Source organism: Vicugna pacos, chromosome 1, assembly GCF_048564905.1.
Source record: "Vicugna pacos chromosome 1, VicPac4, whole genome shotgun sequence".
Classification (NCBI taxonomy): Eukaryota; Metazoa; Chordata; class Mammalia; order Artiodactyla; family Camelidae; genus Vicugna; species Vicugna pacos.
This window is the reverse complement of record NC_132987.1, coordinates 42521747-42545757: the sequence shown is the minus strand read 5'-3', so window position 1 is coordinate 42545757 and position 24011 is coordinate 42521747. Positions and strand designations below refer to the sequence as shown.

The 24011-nt window shown below is 36.2% G+C and overlaps 1 protein-coding gene across 3 annotated transcripts; it reads left to right on the top strand.

Moving 5' to 3' along the window:
- The first annotated feature begins 1698 nt into the window (after positions 1 to 1698).
- EIF5A2 (eukaryotic translation initiation factor 5A2) lies at positions 1699 to 22426 on the top strand. 3 transcript variants are annotated; one of them, XR_012072530.1, is made up of 7 exons: positions 1699 to 1836; positions 2514 to 2713; positions 3256 to 3360; positions 12280 to 12411; positions 17743 to 17812; positions 21172 to 21265; positions 21734 to 22426. XR_012072530.1 is itself a non-coding variant. In XM_072960899.1 (6 exons), the coding sequence occupies exons 2-5, from the start codon at positions 2549 to 2551 to the stop codon at positions 21220 to 21222; spliced, it is 453 nt and encodes a 150-aa protein (XP_072817000.1). In that variant the 5' UTR covers positions 1699 to 1836; positions 2514 to 2548; the 3' UTR covers positions 21223 to 21265; positions 21734 to 22426. The 3 variants fall into 3 exon arrangements, 2 of the variants coding, with proteins under 2 accessions (XP_072817000.1, XP_006200876.1); XM_072960899.1 differs by lacking the exon at positions 17743 to 17812; XM_006200814.4 differs by lacking the exons at positions 17743 to 17812; positions 21172 to 21265; positions 21734 to 22426 and adding an exon at positions 12952 to 17616.
- The last annotated feature ends 1585 nt before the right edge of the window (positions 22427 to 24011 follow it).

Here is a 24011-nt window from a genome sequence, read left to right as displayed (position 1 = left end):
CTTGTGAGAATGCAGTATATGGTGGTATACAGGTAACATATGGTAGTATATGGTGATAGTGACTGTGGAGCCAAACTGTCTTAGAGTTCAGTCCTGGCTCTCTGACTTGCTAGCTATGTAATTTAGGGCAAATTGCTTAACATTTCTCTGCCTTTTTCCACAACTAAAAATGTTAACAGATAGTTTCTAATGGTGGCCAAGGGCTGGGTGTAGGGGAGAGAAGTGACCAGAAAGAGGCACAAACAACTTTTGAAATGAGGGAAATATCCTATACCTTGATTATAGGATCATAGTGGTAGTTATATAACGTCCTATGTTTTTCAAAACTCATATAATTAAAAAGGGTAAATTTCAGTTTGCATAAATCATAACAAATTTGAGGTTAAAGAAGAAGTAACAGTCAAGATTAAAGGAATAATGCACATAAAACATTTAATGTACTAACTGCTTACATACTTTTTAAATATTGGTGCTTATTCTAACAATAAACGACAGGTAAAGGTTAGGTGGCGTAAGGAAAATGCAGAGTGGACTCATGAACCAGAGCTCTAATCTGGCTCTTTCACATATTAGCAGCTGAGCTCAGGTTATGGGAGTTCACTTGTTTATTGTAAAGGTTAGACTGGACAACATGTGTGAAATGTCTGTGTAAAAAAATAAACCACAGTGCCACATAGGAATGTGAGAAATGGGGTTTTTCATGAAATAGTGATACAAAATCTCAGGGCCACATAAACTGGGGTGTAAACGTCACTCCTCTAAGTAGGAGAATGTGGTGGGCTGTGAAGCCAGTGAGAAAAGGGGAAAGCATCTCTTTTTAAGAACCTTGGTCCTAATCCTATTCAAGTCACTATTGGCGCGAGGTTGATTCCAAGACAACCCAACTGCTCTTATGAGGTACGGACATACCTCAAACTGCAAGGAATGCCAAAGCCAGAAGGAAGGAAGAGCTGAGTTTGGCAGAACATCTTTTTGCTGGACGATGCAGTAGGAGTTAGGCACCACTCGCCTCCACCACGCCATAACAGCTTCTGGTGTGAGGAGTGAATGAGGTAATTTCACAGTTGCTTTTTAGTTCGTGGATGTCTCCGGAGTTCCCACCCCAAAGTGCGCTGCTGATCCTGCCGGGCCACCAGTGGCAGTCGCTGCCAGAATCTCATGAGTAGCTAGGGTCCCCTGCGGAGCCAGCAGCGGGAGCCAGGTTATAAAATACTTCACTCAGGCTTTTCCTCGAGGAACAGGCGTGGTGTTGAACGCCAAGTAGGGCTGCAAGTTGGGACAGAAGTTGGAACCCAAAGTTCCCTCCACAGCCACGAGGGACATCCGTTGAATTCGAGCGCCTCGCGAGTTCTGACAGCTGTCACGTGACAACCACCACGCACCTGAGGGCAAGGGCCAACCAGTGAGCGGCTTGCTTCCCGTTACCTTCGACTGGGACCCGAACGCAACGAACGAACCTAAAAGTTTGAGGCAGTAAGTTTCCTCGCCAGTGAGTTTGCCCTCAGCAACCGGACTCCAGAAAGTGCTCTTCATGCCGGAAGTGCACTAATCCGCAGCACGTGGGGTTGCCAGGGCACTCTTCACGTGACTGGGCGGGGCCTCGAGAACCTTATAGCCAATGGTAGCACAGGAGGGCGGTTCCTATGACGCGCCGGGACCTATCCCGGAAGTGGGGCTGAGGTGGGGGTGGGAAAGGGCGGGGAGGCCGGGGTGTGGAAAGTGTGGCGGCCCCGCCCCGTCTCTTGGAACTGCCGCGGCCGCCACCGCTGCCGCCGCCGCAGCTGTAGGGGACCGGCGCGGGTGCGCAAGCGAAAGGCACTCTTCCCCTGCTGAAAGGTGAAGGCATAGAGAAAAGCTGGTGGGGTTGGGACCGGAGCAAGGCAGGGCCGGGGAAGGCAGCCGGAGCCGAGCTCTGACAGAGAATGGAAGGAAGGATGGATGAGGGACCGAGGCGAGCGCTGGACCCGCCAGGGCTCAGGCCCGTGCGGCGCCGGGCCGGGGATGCGGGCAGGACAGGGGGCGTCTGAGAGGTGGGGGTGACGGCGCGGCCGGCTGGGGGAAGGAGTGCGCGCCGGCTGCCAAAGGGCCGGGTGCTGCTAGCCAGGTCCTGTTATTCTCATCCTTCGCGGGGACGTGCGGCCTGGGCTGGGCTGGGCCCCCCGCCGTGGGGATCCGGGCGGCGCGGAGGGCGGGCGGTGCGGTGCGGAAAGATCTTTGGCTTCTCCTGCGATGGGACGCTGGGGGCCGGGATTTCCATCCCTCAGCGCAGGTGAACGCTTTGGGCGGGTATCCCCCACCCCCAGCGAGCTCTTCTGCGACTTCCCTCCCACCTCCCCACTAGTGGATGGAAAAGTTTGTAGAGGCCAGAGTTAGAAAGTCCCCATTATTATAGGTGGGTGTTCTATAAATGCAAAAATAATAGATCCATGATGCTTGGCTCGTAACCTATCCGAAATGAGGCGTCTGCCTGCCTGCATGCCAGTTGTTAAAAAGCAAGCAAACTTTTTGCATAGTTCCCTCAGAAGAGCAACCATCTCCCCAGCCTACCATGGCGGATGAAATTGATTTTACTACTGGAGATGCTGGGGCTTCCAGCACTTACCCTATGCAGTGTTCGGCCCTGCGCAAAAACGGCTTCGTGGTGCTCAAAGGACGACCATGCAAAATAGTGGATATGTCAACTTCGAAAACTGGAAAGCACGGTCATGCCAAGGTAAATGCCCTTCCAGGACTGTCTTGGCATTGGGATTTTGATCCTTTGCATTCCGTTACAGAACATGAGGTTTCTGTACTGACAACTGTATATAATAACACAATTTTTTCATCCCATAATTACTGGGTGATCAGCTATTTGAATACTGAAAGGTAGCATTTCCCTCCTGGGCCCTTATGTTTCATTTACTAGGAACTGAAACTTTCCTGAATCCTAGTGATTTAGACAATCTATTCATTTTACAAATGAGAAAACCTATTCTAACATCATTCTAAGAAACCTAATTTCATTTTTCTTAAGCACTTTACAATTGAATTGAACTGTATATTGCTATTGGGTCTTGATATGTCATGATACTGTTTAGTTGTTCACTGCTTCTCAATTGTATGACCAGTACATTTTTTTTTAAGAAAGTAAAATTAGATGACCTTGGAAACAGAAAGAATCTGTCATAATCAGCGTTGGTATTGTGCTCTTGTGTATGTAATGAGTGATACCTTGGCAAAGATTAAACAGGTTTCCTGTTCCCTCCTCTCTGTTAGGTTCACCTTGTTGGCATTGATATTTTCACGGGCAAAAAGTATGAAGATATTTGCCCTTCTACTCACAACATGGATGTTCCAAATATTAAGAGAAATGATTATCAAGTAAGTACTAATTTCTCCTTGTTTCTTAAAGGTGCAAATACCCTCTACTCTCTATTGTAATTTAATAACACCCACAAGTAGTTTTCTAGGTTTTTCTAACTGTTAGCTACCACTTAGCTTAGAAATTGGAGAAATAGTGATATTGATATTTAACACTTGTGCCTTATCTAGGATGATTGCTAGTTTGCCACTTTTAACATTCTTGCATTTATAAAAATTTGAACACTTATTATTTCTCAGAACAAGTGACTCCATATTGTGAGTTTAATGTTTAGTTAAATTATTATTCCCTTTGTTGTAGATTATTTCAAGTTTAGATAACTCCTTCCCAGGTATTTCTTTTCCCTTACCAGACTTAAGACTTTTAAGAACTTATTGGACTTTATGTTCCACCAGCAAGTTTTTGTATATTAATGTGTGTCAGAATTTGGTATTCTTAAATAGAATAAGTTGAAAGCCATAAATACAAAGGATAAAGTATATGGTCACTGAGTATGGTAAAGAAAATAAAAAACTTTGTAATTGTTTTATTTATATTCAGTGACCATGCTGTGACCTTTAGTTAAATTATAGGTATAAACTGCAAGTTTTAGTTCCAGTTATACAGTTGGATAAGTCATGTTTAATGATAGCATTTTGTTGTTTGGAGTGCTGATGGCAACCAAACCATTGACCTCATAGGATGTGGGAGCTCAGATTAATCCTAACTAAAGTCTTCTTGAAAGTCTTCACTTTCTTTATCAAGCATACTATCTATAGAACTCTTTTCTATTCATTTTGCATAGTGAAAAATGCAAATGTGATTCCTGGATTTGTTTTACCCAATTTAAATTGATTACTTTCTATACTTTATATTGTGTTGTATAATTCTTTAAAAATGTTACCATTAACTGCAATTATCCAATGATTTCCTTTTACTTTTTGTTCACATGTAAACATATTTTACACAGTTTTAATCTAGTAAGCAGTTTTATATTTTCATTTTCCTACTTATCATAAACATTTTTAGGTTGCTTTGGAGTCTTTGTAGAAATGTGAATTGTCTTAGCATAATAATAGCAAGGTTTTGAAGTAAGGCTTGCTTGCTTTTTTTTTAAGTAAGGCAGATCTGGGTTTGGATCTAGTTCTGCAACTTTCTAGCTGGGTGACCTTGGGCAAATTATTCAACCTCTCTGAGCCTCAGTCTTCTCATCTACAAAGTATGGATAATATGAGGATTAAGTGAAAAAAATCTACCCTATAATTACCTCATAAGCAGATACGTACCACAAAGTAGTTCTTTCCTGCTTCCCCATTTCCAGTATGAAAATTCCACTTAATCATTCCATTATTCTTAGAGCACCCAATGTAGACATGGCATACAGTGGGTGCTCAATAAACATTTGTTAAAGGCATACGTGATTATTCAATGAGATAAAGATAGTGCAGTCAACTAAGGCTAAGTATAGAATTTCTCCTTGCCAAAAGTGGATTTCTGTTTTCATACTAACATGTGAATACTTTGAATATTCACTGTTCATTAATATTCATTCAATATACAATGCTTTTGCCTTTGACTATTTCAGAAAGATGGTATCAGTAGTTCAGATAACTACTATGATCAAATTAGCCTATCATTGATTGGAGCTCAAGATTTAACATAAAAAATAAATTTGGTTTTGGTTTTGTTTTGGGATATAGCAGAGCCTAGACTAGGGTGAGGGGGATGACATGAGTGAAGCCCTTGCCTCAAGCACAAAATTTTAAATAAAGACAGGACCAGTAACAATGGCAAGCCACACGGAGGCCTAAGTCAAAGGGAAAAATCAGCAATTCTGATCCTGTCTTTATTTAAAATGTTGATACTTTGTTCACCATAGAATTTTTGCATTAATTCTAATTTTAAAACTTGATCACTGTGAGGGGGGTGCGCACGTGCACGTGCCACCTTAAGTTTTGCACCCAAAGTGAGTCCTCATTTGCCTTACCCTAGTCCCAGCCTTGGTGTGTAGTCTGTTGCAGAGTGGATAAGACAGTGACTCAAGCAGGACAGCCTGGGCCCACATACTTGCTTTGGCACTTACTAATTGCGTGACTTCTGCTGGCAAGTCAGTTAATCTCTCACCTGCCTTTATTTATAAAATAGGGATAAGAATGATAAACTTATCATGGAATCATTGTGAGGTTTAATTAGTCAATTCTTAGAACAGGATTTGCATAGTAAGTACTCAGTGATCACATCCCTTTACTATCAAGTCACCATAGAATACTTATTTCTGTTCATTTAAAAAATTAGTTTTATGAACCTTTCTGGTTATATTTATTGTGCTATGGTGGTCTTCATGACTCACCTATCCAAGTGCCTTGATTAAATTCCTACTTATTATTGGGCTACATGTAGTCCTTTGTATTTGTACACACATATATATATGTTCATTATAATAATTAAAAAGTAAGTCTTTGTTTAGGGGAAGAAACATATTAATATTTACAGTTTTAACTTTATGTGTTTTAAAATGATACTGGATTAGAATTGCTCATTTCCATCGCTTCTCCCAAAAGTAGTGATTGTTGTCTGAGGCTCAGTGATCATGTAAAATACAAATGCACCCAAACACCTTTGGGAATCCCCAGACTCTTAAATATAGACATGCTTGTTCAAACTCTGGTACTCACTTGAATCATATTTCCTTAGAAAGTTCTGTGTTCATGTGCACCACAACCCAAGTTAAATGCCTTTTCTGTATTTACAAAGTTCTATCTGTCATTTAAAGACCATTTTTTCAGAAGGAAATCCTACCAGTACAAGACATGTTAAAGTATATATTGTGGATCTTTGGTGAATTGCCAGAACTATGAGTATTAAATCCTAGTATATTCTTCAAATAAGTGATATGCCTTTCGGATATGGAGTTGAATTTTGTTGTTGCAACTTAAAATAGAACAACAAAGAAATTAATGATGCTATGAATTATTTGTGCCTAAAGTCTTTTTATAATTTTTACCTGTTCTGTGGAATCTTTGTGTTCTCTACTGATAGAAGCAGTCTTTCTTTAGGAATAGAAAACCTCTAAACCAGCAGATCCCAGCATAGCAGGGACAAGAAACAAATACTTGCTACAGTATCATTAAAAGTAATAGGGAGAAGAGCCTCCTACTTTTGGTTCCTAGACCCGTGTATTCTACCTATGGGAGAAATAGTACCATTTTTGGAATGTATTGTAACCTGTGAAACAGCACCCAGGTCCATATAATATCATCCAGCAGGTGGCAAAGATGAGTCTTCTTTAGGCCAGTCCACACAGGCAAGCTGTTTTAGAATGATGGAGTACAATAGACCAATGAATTCTCTGAGTGTTGTCCTGTTATCTTTTTATTTTGCCTGTCAAATGAATTTTTAGCTAGAGATGATACTATGTGAGGTACTGACGGGAATGCGACATTCTATAAATCTGCAGATGAGATTTTAGCAGAAGCACTGCAGGCATCGAAGGCAAATTTACATGCAGAGTAAAGATCTATTGCAATGAGCACAAACTGCCACCTCTTCCATCATGGAAGGAGTACAGTATTACCAGGCAGCTGGCTGTTCCCTCTGGGGAATGGTGCCATATCAAGGACTCTGTACTGTGAGGTACTCAGTAATGGCTGTAGTCAGATCAGCCTTGGTGAGAGAAAACCTGTGTCATTGAGCCCTGCCACCATGGCCAGTAGTTCCATGAGCCAGTTGAGCAAGGACTGGGAAGACTACAAAAAGAAGTTAAATGACATTCACAGATAGAATCATCTTGTCCACCTAATTGTCCACCTCCTTTGTACTGTGTCCCTTTGGTAAGCATTCATATGAACACATTCTCTAACTTTCTGGAGAGATCTCTCCACATACCACTTCCCCAGACCTTACTGTCAGCAATTTTCCTATCTTGTTCTTTCAGTGTTGTTGACCTTCCATCCAGACTCATAGCCATTGCCCACAATCAGTGTAAATCCAAACCTCTGGTTCTCTCTTCTTTCAAATCCAGTACATGAAGTTCTTCTCACCCCCACTATCTTTCAGGGTCACCTCTGAATAGTTTCATCAGACCATTCTTAACCACCTAGAGACCAATCCTAGTTTTTTTCTTTTTCAGTCAGCTGGTCATAGGCAACTCCCCAGAAAGCCATTGGTATGAGCTGAGGGAGAAGCTGTTAATATTGCAGAAGAAGGTCCTTTATGAGTCTGAGCTACTTCTCATACAACTTGTTTATGCCTTTCGGATCTGCTTAGGCTGACCTCCTATATGCTATTTCCACTTGATGATGGAGTGCTGCCGTGCATACTCACCTTCATGGCTTGGTGGGTCAGATAACACTCCAGCTGATGATAGTGTTATTTGCTTGAGCTGTATGGTAACAATGATCAAGCATTCAGTCTCTCCCAGGGACCAGCAGCTCTAAGGAAGTAGCTTGAGAGTGCTAGGGGGAGAGGAAAAGGAGAAGGAAAAGTCTGTCTGTTTTGGAATAGATTGAGAAATAAAATAAAATTAAATTCAGAAATTAGGGCTAAGAAGGCACCTGCAGTGATGCCATGCTGTCTCCAGCCTCCTGCTGTTGTATATCAATAATACAAATACAGGCAAAAATATTCTCCATAATTCTCCTTTTTCAGTGTTCGTGCTTATTCTGACCACATCATGGACAGAATCTGCAGTCAGTAGCTCTTCTCCATCTTTCCTTTCAGTTCATGCTTTTCTTCCTCAGTTCCCTGTATCTCCAGCAATTTAGTGGCTACACTGCTCTTTCTAGTATTCTGATATACATTTTTCTTTTTTACTTTTTATTGTGGACATTTTCAAAATATGATGAACTTCATGTACCCATCAGCCAGCTTCAACAATTATCATTACATAGTCAATCTTGTTTCATCTGTATCCCACCACCTACTTTATTTCCTGTACACTCTACCTGATTATTTTGAAGCTAATCCCACATACTATATCATTTATCATTTCATCTGTAAATATTCTATTATGCATTTTTTAAAGATAAGGACTGTAAAAAACAAAATCAAGGCACACTGTGGCACCCTTACAATTAAAAATTCCTTAATATTGTCAAATATCCAGTCAGTATCTGCATTTTCCTAATTGTCTTTGTTTCTTTGTTTTTTTACTTTTTTGGATGTGATGGTTACTTTTTTGTCTTATAGTATGTCTAAATCAGGTCCTAAATAAGGTCCACATGTTGAAATTGGTTGAGGTATCTCTTAAATCTGTTTTATAGGTTTCCCTCTCTCCTACATGCCCTGAGGTCCCTCTCTTCTCTCTTTCCTTCCTCCCTTCTCTCTCTCATTTTTTGATGAAGAAACTAGATCGTTTGATCTGTAGACTTCCCCACAGTCTGTATTCTGCTAATTGCATTTCCTTGTTTAACATGTTCCTTTGTCCCATATATTTCCTGAAAATTGAAAATTAGATGTAGAGTCTTGATCAGATCCATTTTAGATTTCTATTTTCTTCCTCCTTTTTCTTCAAAGAACAATTCCATAGGTGATGTTCTGTGCAACCATCAAGGTAGTTAAGTCTGATTTTTTTGTGTGTGATGTTATCAGATAGGTAATCATTGCCTCAATCCATTAATTTATTAGGAGAGACAAAATAGTAATTTTATTCTTCAAAAAAAAAAAGCCAGAACACTTCTATAAACTTTAGTTCATCAATTTTTTTGTTTACTTTGTGGTACAGTATATAACAGGAAAGCCAATATAAATGCATGATTTTCCCCTTTAATTAGTATTCAAAATTAGTTGGTTCTCTTGCACCTACTGAACATGACCAATGAAATTTTTTTTCCACTTTGAATAGAAGCATTTAAACACATTTGTGTTTCAATCCATTGTAGTTATTATCCTTATCGATTCCCAAATTGTTCCATCTTTGGCAAGAGGGACCTTTTTCTGGTTAGCTCTTTGAGTTCCTTTGATACAGACCTAGTGGTCTTTGATAGCACCATGCATTCTTATCTTGTATACTTATTCTGGACCTGGAAGTATGTGTTTTTCCAAGGAGCCCTATGGAGAGAAATAGCACCGTACACTGGATTCTTTTAGTAGGAAATAATAGATACCACATTCTGATACTGGTATTTGGGGGTATGGTATAACTTCATATGTCTTTCAGCAGGTTGGTACACCACTGCTTGCCAGACTCCTATATTACAAGTTTTCTCACCCTGCCCTCTCCTGTTTCCTTGCTTGCTATTAACAAAATGATTTTTCTCACTACCAAAAAAAAAAAAGTCATAAACACCTCAAAGTTATCAATTGAGTAGATTTGTTTAAAGGTGAAGGATCAGAAAGAATATTTAGAATTGACATATAATTGTCTCCTTGCCGTCCTCTCCTTCTAACTCTATAGAATCAGAGAGGGCTTTGAGGGGAAATCAAAAAAGTTGCCCAGAAATATGCTTGAAACTCAGCAACCATTAGCTTTTTTTTTTTCAAGATTGAAAATTATAAAAGGGAAAATGGTACCATGAGAGTAGAAAAAGCTGGCAGATAACTATCTTATCCAAGTGAGCACAGCTAATATCACCAGTAATGGGACAAACTGACATCATTTGGCCTCTTGGTGTGATACTCTGAGGACACATCATTTATGTAGTAATCCTTCCAAAAATGCATTACCTGAATCATTAAGAAACAGATAAACTCAAACTGAGGAACTTTCTATAATAGAGTGAGCCTGTGCTCGTCAAAAAATGTCAATGTCATGAAAGACAAAGGGTCAGGAACTGTTTCAAATTAAAAGAGACTAAACTGACATGACAGCCAAATAAATACAAGTCATGATCCTGGAGTTGAGAGGGAAAAGTTGTTATTAAATACAATATTGGGACAATTGGAAAATTTGAGTATGGACTATATGTTGAATAATATGCTCACAATATTGAATTTCCTGATTTTGAAAAATAAACTGTGGTTATTTAAGAGTCTGTCCTTGTTCGTGGAAAAACACACTGAGGTATTATTGCTAAAGAGTCATAATGGTTGAAACTTACTCTCAAATGATTCAGTAAAAATAAGAAAAGAATAAGAATATTTATGGTATACAATTTATATATTCCATATATACAGAGAGAGAAAAAGTGCACATGTGGTTAAATGTTAACAAAGTGTAAATCTAGGTAAAAGATAAGGGATTTCATTGCGTTATTTGTGCAACTTTTCTCTATATCTGAACTTTTTTTAATAATTTAGGTAAGATGAAATACTTAATTTTTATTATTTAATTTTATTTTTCTATAGCTTAGTTTTATTTCTGAAATTTTAAATTTTATCTTATTGCAATTTATTTTCATAAGATGTATAATATTTATACATTTTTTACTAGATGTTTTATGTCTACATGTTTGTATTTGAAATACTTTATATTTATTTTATGAATTCTTAACTCTTGAAAAATAAAATATCATATAAATATCAAAATACTAGTATTATTATTTGTCTTAAAGGTCAGTCACTAAGGAGTGGGAACCTTTAACTCTTGAAATAGATAAATTTTATTTCAGGGACTTGCTAAAAGAGCCAAAATAAAAAAGGTCTGCTTTGAAAGCCTGTGGTTAATTGTTTAAAAATTACACTTCTATTGTAACCATCTTGCTCCCCACTTTTCTACCAACTACCTCACAAATGTTTGGATGACCAAAAGATTAACTAAAAGTGTTTGTAGTTTGTAGATTAACTAAAAGTGTTTGTAGGGTGGTTTTTTGTTTTTGAGACTGTAGACTCATACAAAAACTGAAATCTCCTGTGCTAGGTAGGGTTCCTGTGGAAAGCAACTGCCAGGTTTCGTCCTGCCATGGAGGAGAGCTTTGAAACTCTACCTCTGTTTTGTGCATGTGTTATGTCATCGTGGTTAGAGGGGATCAAGGACCATGTCTTGGACTTCTGTTGTGTATGTCAGTGTTAGCATTTGGTATTCTGGGTGATTGCTTTTTATAAAACCCATTAGAATTCTAGGCACGCTGGTGGCATACATGCTTTTAGAATAAATGGATTTGGCCTGCCTATTTGCTTATACCTGTAATGAAAAAAATTTAATGATATCAAAACTATGCCTTTTCGCAGGTTAGGTGATGACTTTGTTTCATTAATGACATCAGTAAGCTAGTGTTTGTCTTTTTAAAAAAATCTAATGTTGTTAGCAGTGAGCTGGAGACCTAAAATTTTCCACTTCAGCTTGTTTCATAATCAAATTATAAAACACAGGTTTTTGTAATTGTGAAAAACTGAAAATAACTTTTATGCCCATTAGTGTGAAAATGGTTAACTCAGTTGCAGTATATCTATGCAGTTGTGAAGAGATTAAAGAGACTAAGGTTGGGCCACATTTTCCAATATGGAAAGATTTCTAAAACACACTAAGTGAAAACAGCTTGCTGAAAAATACAATATCTCATTTTTTTAAGCTACCGTATTTATATTGTGTCCATAAATGTAAATGCTTCAGGATACACAATAAAAAAGCCTAAACTAGGGGGGAGGGTACAGCTCAGTGGTAGAATGCCTGCTTAGCATGCACGAGGTCCTGGGTTCAATCCCCAGTATCTCCATTAAAAATAAATAAATTAAATAAAAACCTAGTTATCTCCCCACAACAACAACAACAGCCAAAAAGACTGATTAAAAAATTTTAATAAATTAATTAATTTTTTAAAGCCTAAACAGTTTAATAATGCAGAGATTTGGGGGAAGGGAGAGTACAGGGAGGAATGAACTTACACTTTTTGTCTGTACCTATTTCATGCTTTTGTATGTTTACCATTCTCAAGCACCAAAAATTTCTTAATGTATTACTATGTTCTTGTACAAATTAATGTGGATTGCCACATAACTATGTAAATATTACAAAGGAGTAGATATAACCTAATTGATTCAAATGCTATAATTTCTTTCAATAGCTGATATGCATTCAGGATGGTTACCTTTCCCTGCTGACAGAAACTGGTGAAGTTCGTGAGGATCTTAAGCTGCCAGAAGGTGAACTAGGCAAAGAAATAGAAGGAAAATATAATGCAGGTGAAGATGTACAGGTAAAGACCTATGGGAAGATTGCTTTTTTAAACCATTCTATAAAAACTTTAAAAGCTATGTGAAATATAGCTTTTAAATACTGCTGAAATGTTGAAAATGATCTCTAGAAGGCAGTCTTCCCAGGATCCCCTTAGAGACCCATTACCAAAGAGTCAAAGTTCATTTTTTGCTACATAGACAGTGTCAGCCCCAAACTTGTTTTGAAGATCATCCTGAACTGTTCTTAAGGATAAGAAAGGATGCTATGAGAATACTGAAGAGTGAAGGTGATTACTCTAGTATTAAAACATTTATAGCTCTTATGTTCCCTGTTCCCTGGAAGTCTTAAAAACCACAATTTGAGAAATTCTGCTTTAGAAAACTATAAAGAAAGTAATTTATTTGGTCTTAGAATACCTCTTTCCAAAGTCAATATGTATAAAGTATCTACAAATATATCCAGTGTACAATGAATTAAATATATCTTATGTATATTTATGTATATTCTTATGTATGTAATGCCTTCTGAATAACTTTTTGCCTGCATTTTCCCCTTCTAGGTATCTGTCATGTGTGCAATGAGTGAAGAATATGCTGTAGCCATAAAGCCCTGCAAATAAATGGGAACATCAGGCATCAGCAAACTGTTTAGGTCTGGATCAACTGCAGATCTAAAGTCTGGTTCTAAGTTGTCACCAAAGCTATGGCCTTCATAAGCAACCTCATTTCTTTTTTAATTGTTTTGAAATTGTGCTGAGTTAGTTTTGCAGGCAACTAGTAATTTCAAACAATAATCAAGGTGTATAATTCTTTTGTTTTTTAATTTTGTAGGTGTCTTTCCTATAACATTCCTGCGGTTTCAGTACGTAAGCCCAAGAAACAGACAGGATAGTTTGGGCAAATGTGATTCGTCTGAGCAGATCATTCCTGAATTTTAGTTAAATGATAAGTAAACCAGGGTTTTAGATCAAACAATGTAGCATCTAGTGGTATTGACGTACCACATTTAAGTTGAATTGCTCTGCAGTAATTTCAAACTTAGTATCAGAATATCATGGATTGGAATTGTCACAGCTTCAGCCTGAGTGTGGCAAGTATAGGTCCTTCAACCAAAATCATATTATCAAAAAGTGTCAAATCTTAGTAGCCATGTGCAGCCACCTGTATTACCTTGGTCTTTCTGTTCTTTGCCAAATTGCTGGCAGACTTAACTTGTATTATGGTGATTTCAGTTCTTGCTTGTGCTTGACAGAGGCATTAAACTGCTGCATGACTGTTAGCAAGTCTTACGGTAAAGAAGACACAGGACAGTGGCAAAGGGAGTTGCTTAAAGCTATAGGGTTTTATTTGAGGATTTTGTAATCAGCATAAAAATAGAAAGTTTCTTTCTGTTTGTGTTTCTGCTTTTAACTTGTGTTCTCTCTCTCTGTATGTAAAGGAGTGACCTGGTTTACAGGATACTATGCAGTGCTTTTTACCAATTATGTTGAATAAATGTTAGTGTTTGCAGGAGTCACTCCTTTCCAACCATTTTTAAGTAGACTTCCTTAACATCAAAATATTTATTTATCAGACAAAAACTGGAAATTCTTACTTGAAATTGACTTGGATCATTTGTTCAATTTATTTTTTTCCAAAGTGAAAGTGTATCATGGAAGAAAAGTTACTTTATGTGATAATTATTGTTTAACTTAAGAAGTATATGTATTTTATCTGGTTATCATGTGACTTAATTCTGTTCCATATGTGAAATATAACTAGAGAAAAATTCTATAAACTGAATTATTTAAGAAAGAATTTTAGGTGATTCTGCTACATTTCTGTTTAGTCTTTTGGATCATGTATCTCTTATTTCCAGAATTCTAGACATTGTCACAGGGTTTGTGAGGACCTTTGACTCAATAACAATCATCATGTTGCAGTGAAACTTAGAACAAAATCATATTTCAGTAATACCTTCATTCTCTAAGACTGGTTTTAAGACTTCTTCCATCATGCTCTGACCTCTAAAAGGCCTTTGTACCTAGTGTCTAGAGGAAAATATGTGTCATGCTGTAACTGGTCTCATCAGCGACTCAAAATACCATTAAGAACAGAAGATCCCAAAGTATTAGTTACTTAATTTTCACATACTTTTAAATCTTGTATTGGCCTCAGCAAACCCATTTGGAGAAGAAGCAGTACTTTAAGGAAATGCAGGAGGAATTCTAAAGCACAAAAAATATTGAGGTTGTAGCCAGTCATTTTTAGTATAACATTTTAGCTTTTGCCCATCTGAAGCACAATTAGTAATTAGGCTAAATTCTTTCCAGTATTCCATTTCAGTATCTGCTACATATTGCTTTAGGTTTTAGCACTCTGTAATGTGTATCTTACTTGCAACTGATTGGCACTGTTACCCACAAGAACTCTAGAAAGTTATCAGTCTGTGCTGCTTGCTGGTCACTCAGATGACCCCAGTTAACCATACTAGTGTTCTGGTTTAGTATTAATTCTAGATTAGCATGCCCTTGTTCTTAACTTGTCAAACTTCACATAAATATATTTTCAATTGTGAGATAAGCCTATATTAAATTGTAACAACGCATCTCTGTCATCATACCTTGAATGGCAAAAGCTACTTATGCATAAATATTTCATTTTAAGTACTATAATGAAGTATAAATACTCCTCTGACATATAATTATAAGAATAGATTTTAAAGACATGGGACTGTTTATTTTCACATAAGTCAATACATATTTCTCTCAAAAAATATTTCATTTAGTAAAGCTTTATAAACTGTATTAAAAGGAAGCAGGGAAACATATTTTTTAACAGAATAGAAGTAACTTCATTCTTTTTTGACATCAGAAATGTTAAAAGTTGATTCCTAGTATTTGTTGTACCCTTTTGTAGCAAATGTTAAATATCAAAGTTACCATGTATAGAAGGTAGACTTTCACGTTGATAGATTATACAGTGAAAACACCTCTTTGTCTGCAGGCATTTCACAAATTTATATACAATATTACAATAATAAGTGGAATATTTGTTTCTTTCTAGAACAATGTATTTTATTTCTACTGTGGAGATTTTGTCATACCTTACTTGCTATGAAGTTGTATACCCTCTGAAATAGATCAAATTATTGCTACTTTGACTTAGCATTTGCATCATAAACATAATTATGATATTTCTTTCATGCTCCCCTACAAGGGCTGTCAGTCACTTAAAATTATTGCTAACCAAGCTCTTGAATCCATTTCCATTTATGGTACAAAATTCAGTACCAATGCTTTATAACAATTACCAAAAGTCTCCTGCAGCCAGAGCATGATATCTTTAATAGGAGATGCTGCAAAAAAATGTTTAGACTATAAAGTTTGGGGATACAATTTTTCATTATAGCACAATGTGAATGTGTGCATGTGCACACATAGCTTTGTATGTTTGTTCTTTTTACAAAGTCCTTCCAACTCTTAAAAGTACTGTAGTCTGGTAGTGCCTCAAATGTTGGTAATTTTTTTTATTTTACAACTTTTCCAGAATTTGTTTTTGTATTTTAAAGTTTCTCAATTAGATTATTTCTAGTTGAGCTGTAATTTGAATGCATTGTTCTCAGGGCTGTTTGTGCTAAGAGCTGAAGTTTCATTATTTTAAAGCTAACTGCCTAAAAGTATGTTGCAAAATTTTCCCAGGTTGTAATACAGTGATATATACAAATAAAAAATCCTTAATATCAACATATATAAACTATATGCTAAATATTCAAGAAAAAAATGGGAACATTGGTAACATCTATACTCTTAACATATTTTTTTCATTTTGTAATAGAATTTGGTAGTCTTATCTTAGAACCTTATCCTTAATGATATATCTGAAAGCATTCCTTTGGCATGGACCCCAAAAGTAACTTTAGAGCCAGACAATGATACAGTGATTCTCAAACATATTTAGGCACAACAGAACAAAAGTTCATAGTGCTTTTCTTTGGTACATTAAAATGTTTACATATTGAGTTCTGTAATATGAACTAGGAACAAATTAACTTAGAGAAAATATGGCTCTTAAGCAGTATATGCACAATCTGTAAGCATATTTCCATAAACAGTATATTATATTGAACTGATCAATAGTTCAAAATCTTCTGGTATCATTTAGGCATAATATTTCATAGTTTTTAAGCCTTTTTTTCTCCTAACATTCAGACAGGTAACAGTCAACAAAGGCTTAACAAATTTTATTGTGCAAAATCTTAAAATTGAGAAAATTCAATCTGTTAACTTCAATCCCTTAAATTTCTTTCTGCTGAATTGGATATATGGCATTATTTGATTTTAGTAGGGAACATTGGATTTAGCTTACGGAACACAGATGTTCTGTAGCTTGAAGTCCTATATAATTCAATGTTTTTCCATTAAATAAAAATCTAAACACCAACTTAACTACCAAGTGAGGTCAAGTGCCTGAAAAGTGCTGTATCCATCTAATTAGCACGTTTTCCTCACATGAAAGATGCATCTTATAGCAATGCATATGCGGCTTTCACCTGCTAAAAACATACTTGTTGTCAAATTTTACTGTCCACCACTATTCCTCCCGCCTTAGGACAGGTTGAAACCAACTTTACAATTGAAAGAGAGGTTCCTTTACTTACATAAAGTCCCTAAAACTATGTCTTGGTATTGATAGACTTAAGTTTATCTTACAAACTCTGAACATAAATTACATTCATTGATGACTGTACAGCTTATCATAAATCACAGTTGTGATCTTTCTTGAGAGGAATTCTTTATTGTGGTTAATATCTACTATAAATAAGCACTCTTGTGCTTGTTACAAAATATAATACAAATTACTAGTTCTCTAATATTTTTATCCTCCTCTCCAAAAAAGGAAATAGTTGAAATGGCATTGTTTAGTCCAGTGGCACTTTATCAGTAATACATTTTATTTGTCTTAGGGATAAGAGAACTCATGCTTTTACCTGCAGAGACTCATACATTTTAGCTAAAACTTTAAAATTATAAGATATGTAGAATGGGTATTATTATAATTGTGCATTTTACAATTCAAAAATGGGTAGAATTGAAATATTAAGTCTTTGGCTATATTAAAGTAATTGTGAAATATTTTAAAATGTAGATGGTAAATTTATCAATTATAACTTTTTGTTATATTAAAATATAGTTATCTGTTGACTTCATCAGTTATATTGAATAAAAATAAAGTTGATTTAACAGGATACACTATTCTTGTATATATTCATTCCCAGAAACATTTTCATGCTAGAATATTCCGTGAATTAATGTGTATGTCACTGTTAAAAGAAAATCTAACTTTTGTTCTTACTGTTTTTTATATTTTAGGTCTTACTATGTAGCACCCTTGCTTTACAGCCTGGGAAGGTTAATTTCTAAATTTTAGTTCCAGATTTAGGTACAGTTTTTTATCTTTAAAGTTTTAATAGTTTTTAGAATATGTAAAATACATGGTTCAAAATTCCACAGGTATAAGAGTAAATCCATCTTACCGCCTGCATCCTCTTTCTGTGCATTCTTCCACAGACATTTAATGCAGGAGAGTTTAGTGGTGCCTCCCCAACCGCTGACCTCCCAGGGTCTGAGATGTTCCTTCTCTACCAGAGTTGCTGTTCTCTTTCCACAGCATGTGAATGGTGTAATGAGTCCCTGAAGCAAACCCTTCACCCTTTTCCAGTCCTCACCATGTCTAATTAACACCATCTGGACAGATCCATCCCTAGATGGCTAAGCAGTTTCTTCCATTTATACACTGCACCATTCTAGAACAGCTCTCTCACTCCCTGGCATGTGGACCATACCAAGACTACCCGTGTAGCTGTCACCTCATATCCATGCTCAGTATTACTGATATCTGTAAACTTCTAGATCCAGCAAGCGTAATTGGGCAGTAAGAGAAACACCAGATTAAAGTTTCCCACCCCTCAGTCCCACTCTTCTTGCTACTTGCAAATACCAGTAGCTGGTTTTCAAGAGGTAGGCATGAAAGAAAAAAAAGAAGAGTGAAAAGGGACTAATCGTGTTATGTATCAGCCTTTCTGATTTTCTTCCTCCCCTGACTCCAACCTCATACTTAAACATTCTATCCAAATAAGAGGTGCCCTATGGAATTGCCACTTTCAAAACCCATACTGCCTCTCTAAAGTGTGTGTTCCACTGGGAAGTTAAAATATCTATTCCCACAAATACATTCAGCAGGATCAGTTACAACCACTGGCTGTGTATTGGCTCAAAATGACCCACCTACAAGATTTTATCAACCCATTGTCCAATTGAGAGTTATTTCTGAATCCAGTCAAAATAATACCTTGACCCCAACCATAGGTACTACCCAGCATCACAATGACTTGTGTCCCAGTATTTAGGAGGGCTAAAAAGGCTTGGCAACCACAGTTGCCATCAGATCCCCAACAAAGATTCTAACTGGGAGAATGGAGGTTTATCTACCTAACACTGATAGTGCATCTGCCTTTTTTTGTTCACAAGTATGTGAGTTTCAACTAAATTATTGTCACTCTAGTTTATTATAATTGCTGTACAACCAATGAGGTAAATCTTTTGGAGAAAAAAAATATAAAACACTCCTAAAAGACACAAAGTTGACTTAAACAAATGGAAAGAACATGCCTCATTCTTGGCTGATAGCTCAACATTGAGATGCTAATTCTACCTAATTTGATTTATAAATCTAACGCAGCCCCAATAATACAGTACAAGCTTTTTTATGGAGCTAAGCAAGTTGCTAAAAAGTTCATATGGAAATATAAACATGCAAGAAATAGCTAGGAAAATACTGCACAGAAAGCTATGAGGTGGGGATAGAACCACCAGAAATGAAAACTTACTACAGAGCCGCTATAATCAAAAGAGAGGTACAGGCAAATGAACAGAGACCAATGGAATGGAATATAAAATCTAGCAATAGACTCAAATACATACAGAATTTAATATCCAGTAAAGGTGGTGTTGCAAACCACTGGGCAGATAATTTAGCTAAATTCTGCTGTGACAGTTTGAAAAAATAAATTTGGAAAAAATAAAATGAATTCCATATAACATACACAAGAACAAACTCCAAATGAAGCAGTGGTCTATATGGAAACACAAACTGTACAAGTCCTTAGAAGAAAACATGAGTGAATTTCTCTATAACTTGGCTTCTTTTCAACTATGACTGCAAATCCAGATATAATAAAAAGATTTATAGATACACAGATATAATGCAAAGAAAGAACTAATGATAAATAAGTGGAGCAAAATGTTAACAGGTAAAATCTGGATAAAGGATATATATATATACATTTACATATTCTTTATTCAGACTTTTAGATATTTATATTTATATGTATATGTGTGTGTTTTGAACTATTTTTACAATTTTTGGTAGGTTTGAAATAATTTCTAAGTAAAAAGTTTTTTAAAATTCAAAAAAGTATGTATAGAGCCATCCATTTTTTATAAATGTATGTAATGACTTGTGTAATCTAAATGATATAGATAACATGTACACACTGATAAACATGAATGCTCAAAGCATTAAATATCTATTTTTAAGTAGATTTTAGGTATTTTTATACATTTTTCTTCTCTATATTTCCTTTCATGAGCATTTCTTTTGGCATAAGAGGATAATAATTTTGTTATTTAAGAAATTCCTTCCTCCTACACTGTTGGTAAGAATGCAAATTGGTGCAGCCACTATGGAGAACGGTATGGAGTTTCCTTAAAAAACTAAAAATAAAGTTACAGCAATCCCACTCCTGGGCATATATTCGGAGAAACTCTAATTCAAAAAGATACATGCACCCCAGTATTCACAGCAGCACTTTTTACAATAGTAAAACACATGGAAGCAATCTAAGTGTCCATTGACAGATGAATGGATAAAGAAAATGTGGTGTGTATACATACACACACACACACACACACACACACACACACACACACACACACACAAATAGAATACTACTTGGCCATAAAAAGGAATGAAATAATGTCATTGGCAGCAACATGGATGGACCTAGAGATTATCATACTAAGTGAAGGAAGTCACTCAGAGAAAGACAAATAACATATGATATCACTTACATATAGAATCTAAAAAAAGTCACAAATGAACTTTTTACAAAACAGGAAGAGATACAGACATAAAAAAACAAACTTATAGTTATTAGGGGTTGTGGGGGGAGGAAGAAGGGAGGGGTAAATTGGGAGTTTGGGATTGACATATACAAACTACTATGTACAGAATAAACAACAAGGTACTACTGTATAGCACAGGGAACTATATTCAGTGGCTTGTAGTGACCTGTAGTGAAAAAGAATATGTATATATACATGTATAACTGAATCACTATACTGTACACCAGAAATTAATACAACATTGTAAATCAACTACAGTTAAAAAAAAAAAGCTTTAAAAATAAAAAAAGTTTCTTCTACATTAAAAAAGTTCCTCAAAGCATTTATAATAGTGAAAAAATGGAAATACTCTAAACAGCCACCAATAGGTGAATGACAAAGCTAAAAATGACAAGTAATAAAATTAAGCAATGAAAAAAGATACTTGCTCTCATTTTATAAGTTGACCGATTGTTCCGAATTCCTGTGGCACTATATAACAAGAAAATCTTACTTCTGATACTGCAATTGTTAAAAGTAATTTTAAAAATAACAAGTCTTTCTAAATACACACAGAGAACAGATGAATGGAAGCAATAATATATATATATATTTATTTGTTTGTTTTAATCATAGGTTTTAATGCTTTCCAATCAAATTAGTAAAGAAAAAGGCAAGCAGCAGTGACTTCAGTTCTTACTTCCCCACCTGGTGCCATTAGCTTTCATTTGTAAGTATCTAACAAAGAACATTTCTAGGTTGGCAGAGTTAAAAACAATATTCTTCAGTAGTAATAAGTTGCTCCTCAGGGCCTCATTGCTGCTTGCACAGAAGGGCGGTAGCACATCCTTTGTCAAAGCTGTGCAGTTTGCTTCCGTAGGACTGTTTGTCTGCAGTGTCATTTGAGTATATTTTTTTGGAGATGGATAGTGCAATGCCTCGTGATGCTCAACATACTACACTTCATAGCATGTGGCATAGAAAGAAAAAATTCCATAGAAAACAATGGTATTTTTAGTACATACACAATTTTTTTTTAACCATGCTTGAATGCTGATAACATTGACGATTGGAAAGTTTGGGTAAAGGGAAATGTACAGATTCCTGTTACATAAATTAGCTTCAGGCAAATAAGATGAGTTTTAATAATTAATAAGTAAATTTCAGAGATGCAGACACTGTCTACTTTCTGTTACAGTGTGATCCTTTGTGATGTTAATAGAGCTGAAGTCTCGCAAAAGGAAGGATGCACACAATCTGATCCTGTAAGAAACCTTGTGAGATGTACAGACGCAGGACAGATATAGAGCTGCAGGAAGAGCAGAGGTTTGAAATATAAATGCAACATGACAGAGAACAGAAACAAGGAACCAGGAAATGTGAAACTGGGAAGGAATGAAAGCAAAAAGAAACGTGCTGGGGACAAATGAGGGTTAATCCTGCTGGGATCGTCCATGCAGTGCTATAGAATTTCCTCTGTCCATTCAAGAGAAAGAAGAAGGGAGCAGCAACCAGTCTGGGGCAGGGGAAGCTTGGCAGCATCTCCCTGCATATTTTTCACCTTTTACTTTTATGGTTTCTCTGACTTGAGGCATGGGACGCTGGTGGGAACCTTCCTACTAACATTCCCTTACACATGTACAACCTGGGAGCACAAAGGAGTTAACACTCCAAGGACAACCACTGACCAAGGCAGGACAGGAAACCGTGGATAAGTGTTCCCCTCCTCTGGATTAAAAGGGAAGTTGACAGGATGTGATTTGGGGCATAAAAGGTATCTGTCACAATTTGCATTATTTTTCCCTCAGGTGTGTGGCAGTAGTGGCTGGTGACACTATCTGGGTGTTTTTCCTTTTGGAACTTTTAATTACAAATTCAATGTATTTAAAAGATATAAGACTATTCAGATTTTCTGTTTCTTGTGTATTTCTAAGTTGTGTTTCTAAGTTGTATTTTTCTAGCAATTCATTTCATCTAATTTGGAGTATTTTGGCATACAGTAATTTAAACTATCCTCATTTTTAATTAAAGTGTAATGTATATGTATATAGAAAAGTACACAGATTATAAATTTGCAGCTTGATGAATTTTCACAAACAACACACAGTCATATATCCATCACCATGATCAAGAAGCAGAACATTACTACCACCCTAAGCCTACAAAATAAACGTTATTTTTTATAGAGTTAGTGTTGTTTAGATTTGTCCACAATTTAACCATGTTCTTTGCACACTATTTCTTTCTAGGGTTATTTTCCTTTATCCTGACGTATAGTTTAGAGAGTTCCTTTATGGGAGGGTCTTTTGACAGCAAATTTTCAGTTTCATTATCTAAAATGTCTTAAATGCATCTTTACTCTTAACAGCTAGTTTCACATTTTATAGTTCTAGGTAGACAATGCTTTTCTCTCAGCCCTTCAAAGATAATAACCCTCTGCTCTGGCTTCCATTGTTACTGATGTGAAGTCAGCTGTTAATATAACTCCTGTTAGCAAATAGTTTGGCTTTTCTTTCTAGATGCTTTTGAAATAATTTTGTGTTTGTGTTTCCAAGTTTCACTATAATGTGTTTAAGTGTGCGTTTATTTTCCGTTATGCTGTCTGAGGTTTATTGGGCTTCCTGAATCTAAGAATTCAGCATTATTTCTCTCAGTTTTGCCTTTCCCTCATTTTCCCTGTTATATCCTTCTAAGTCTTCCATTTGACATAACTGGAACATTCTTACTCTGACATTCTTGTCTCCTAACCTACCTTTTATATTTTCTATCTCTTTGCTTTTCTTTGTTGCATTCTGAGTAATTTCCCATTCACCAGTTTTCTCTGCAGCTTTTGTCTACTCCCCTGTTTAACTCACCAACTCTTTAACTCACCAAATGTTTCTAACTAAAGATTTTCTATTTTTAATTTCTAGAAGTTATATTTTCTTTCTTTTAAAAAAAATTTCTGGCCAATTTTGCTTGTCCCTGTTTCCCTTATAGGACTTTAAATCATTTTAGCTTTTAAATACATTACAGATACTTATTTTATATTCTGTTTCTTATCATTCCAATATATACAGTCTCTTGTTTGGGTCTGACTTTATAGGGTTTTTAAACGTTAAACTTTTTTTTTATTGAGTTATAGTCATTTTACAATGTTGTGTCAAATTCCAGTGTAGAGCACAATTTTTCAGTTATATATGAACATACATACATTCATTGTCACATTCTCTTTCACTGTGAGCCACCACAAGATCCTGTATATACTTTCCCTCTGCTACACAGTACAATCTTGTTTATCTATTCTACATTTTGAAATCCCAATCTGTCCCTTCCTACCCTCTGTCCCCCTGGCAACCACAAGTTTGTATTCTATGTCTATGAGTCTATTTCTGTCCTGTATTTATGCTTTGTTTTTGTTTGTTTTTGTTTTTTAGATTCCACATATGAGCGATCTCATATGGTATTTTTCTTTCTCTTTCTGGCTTACTTCACTT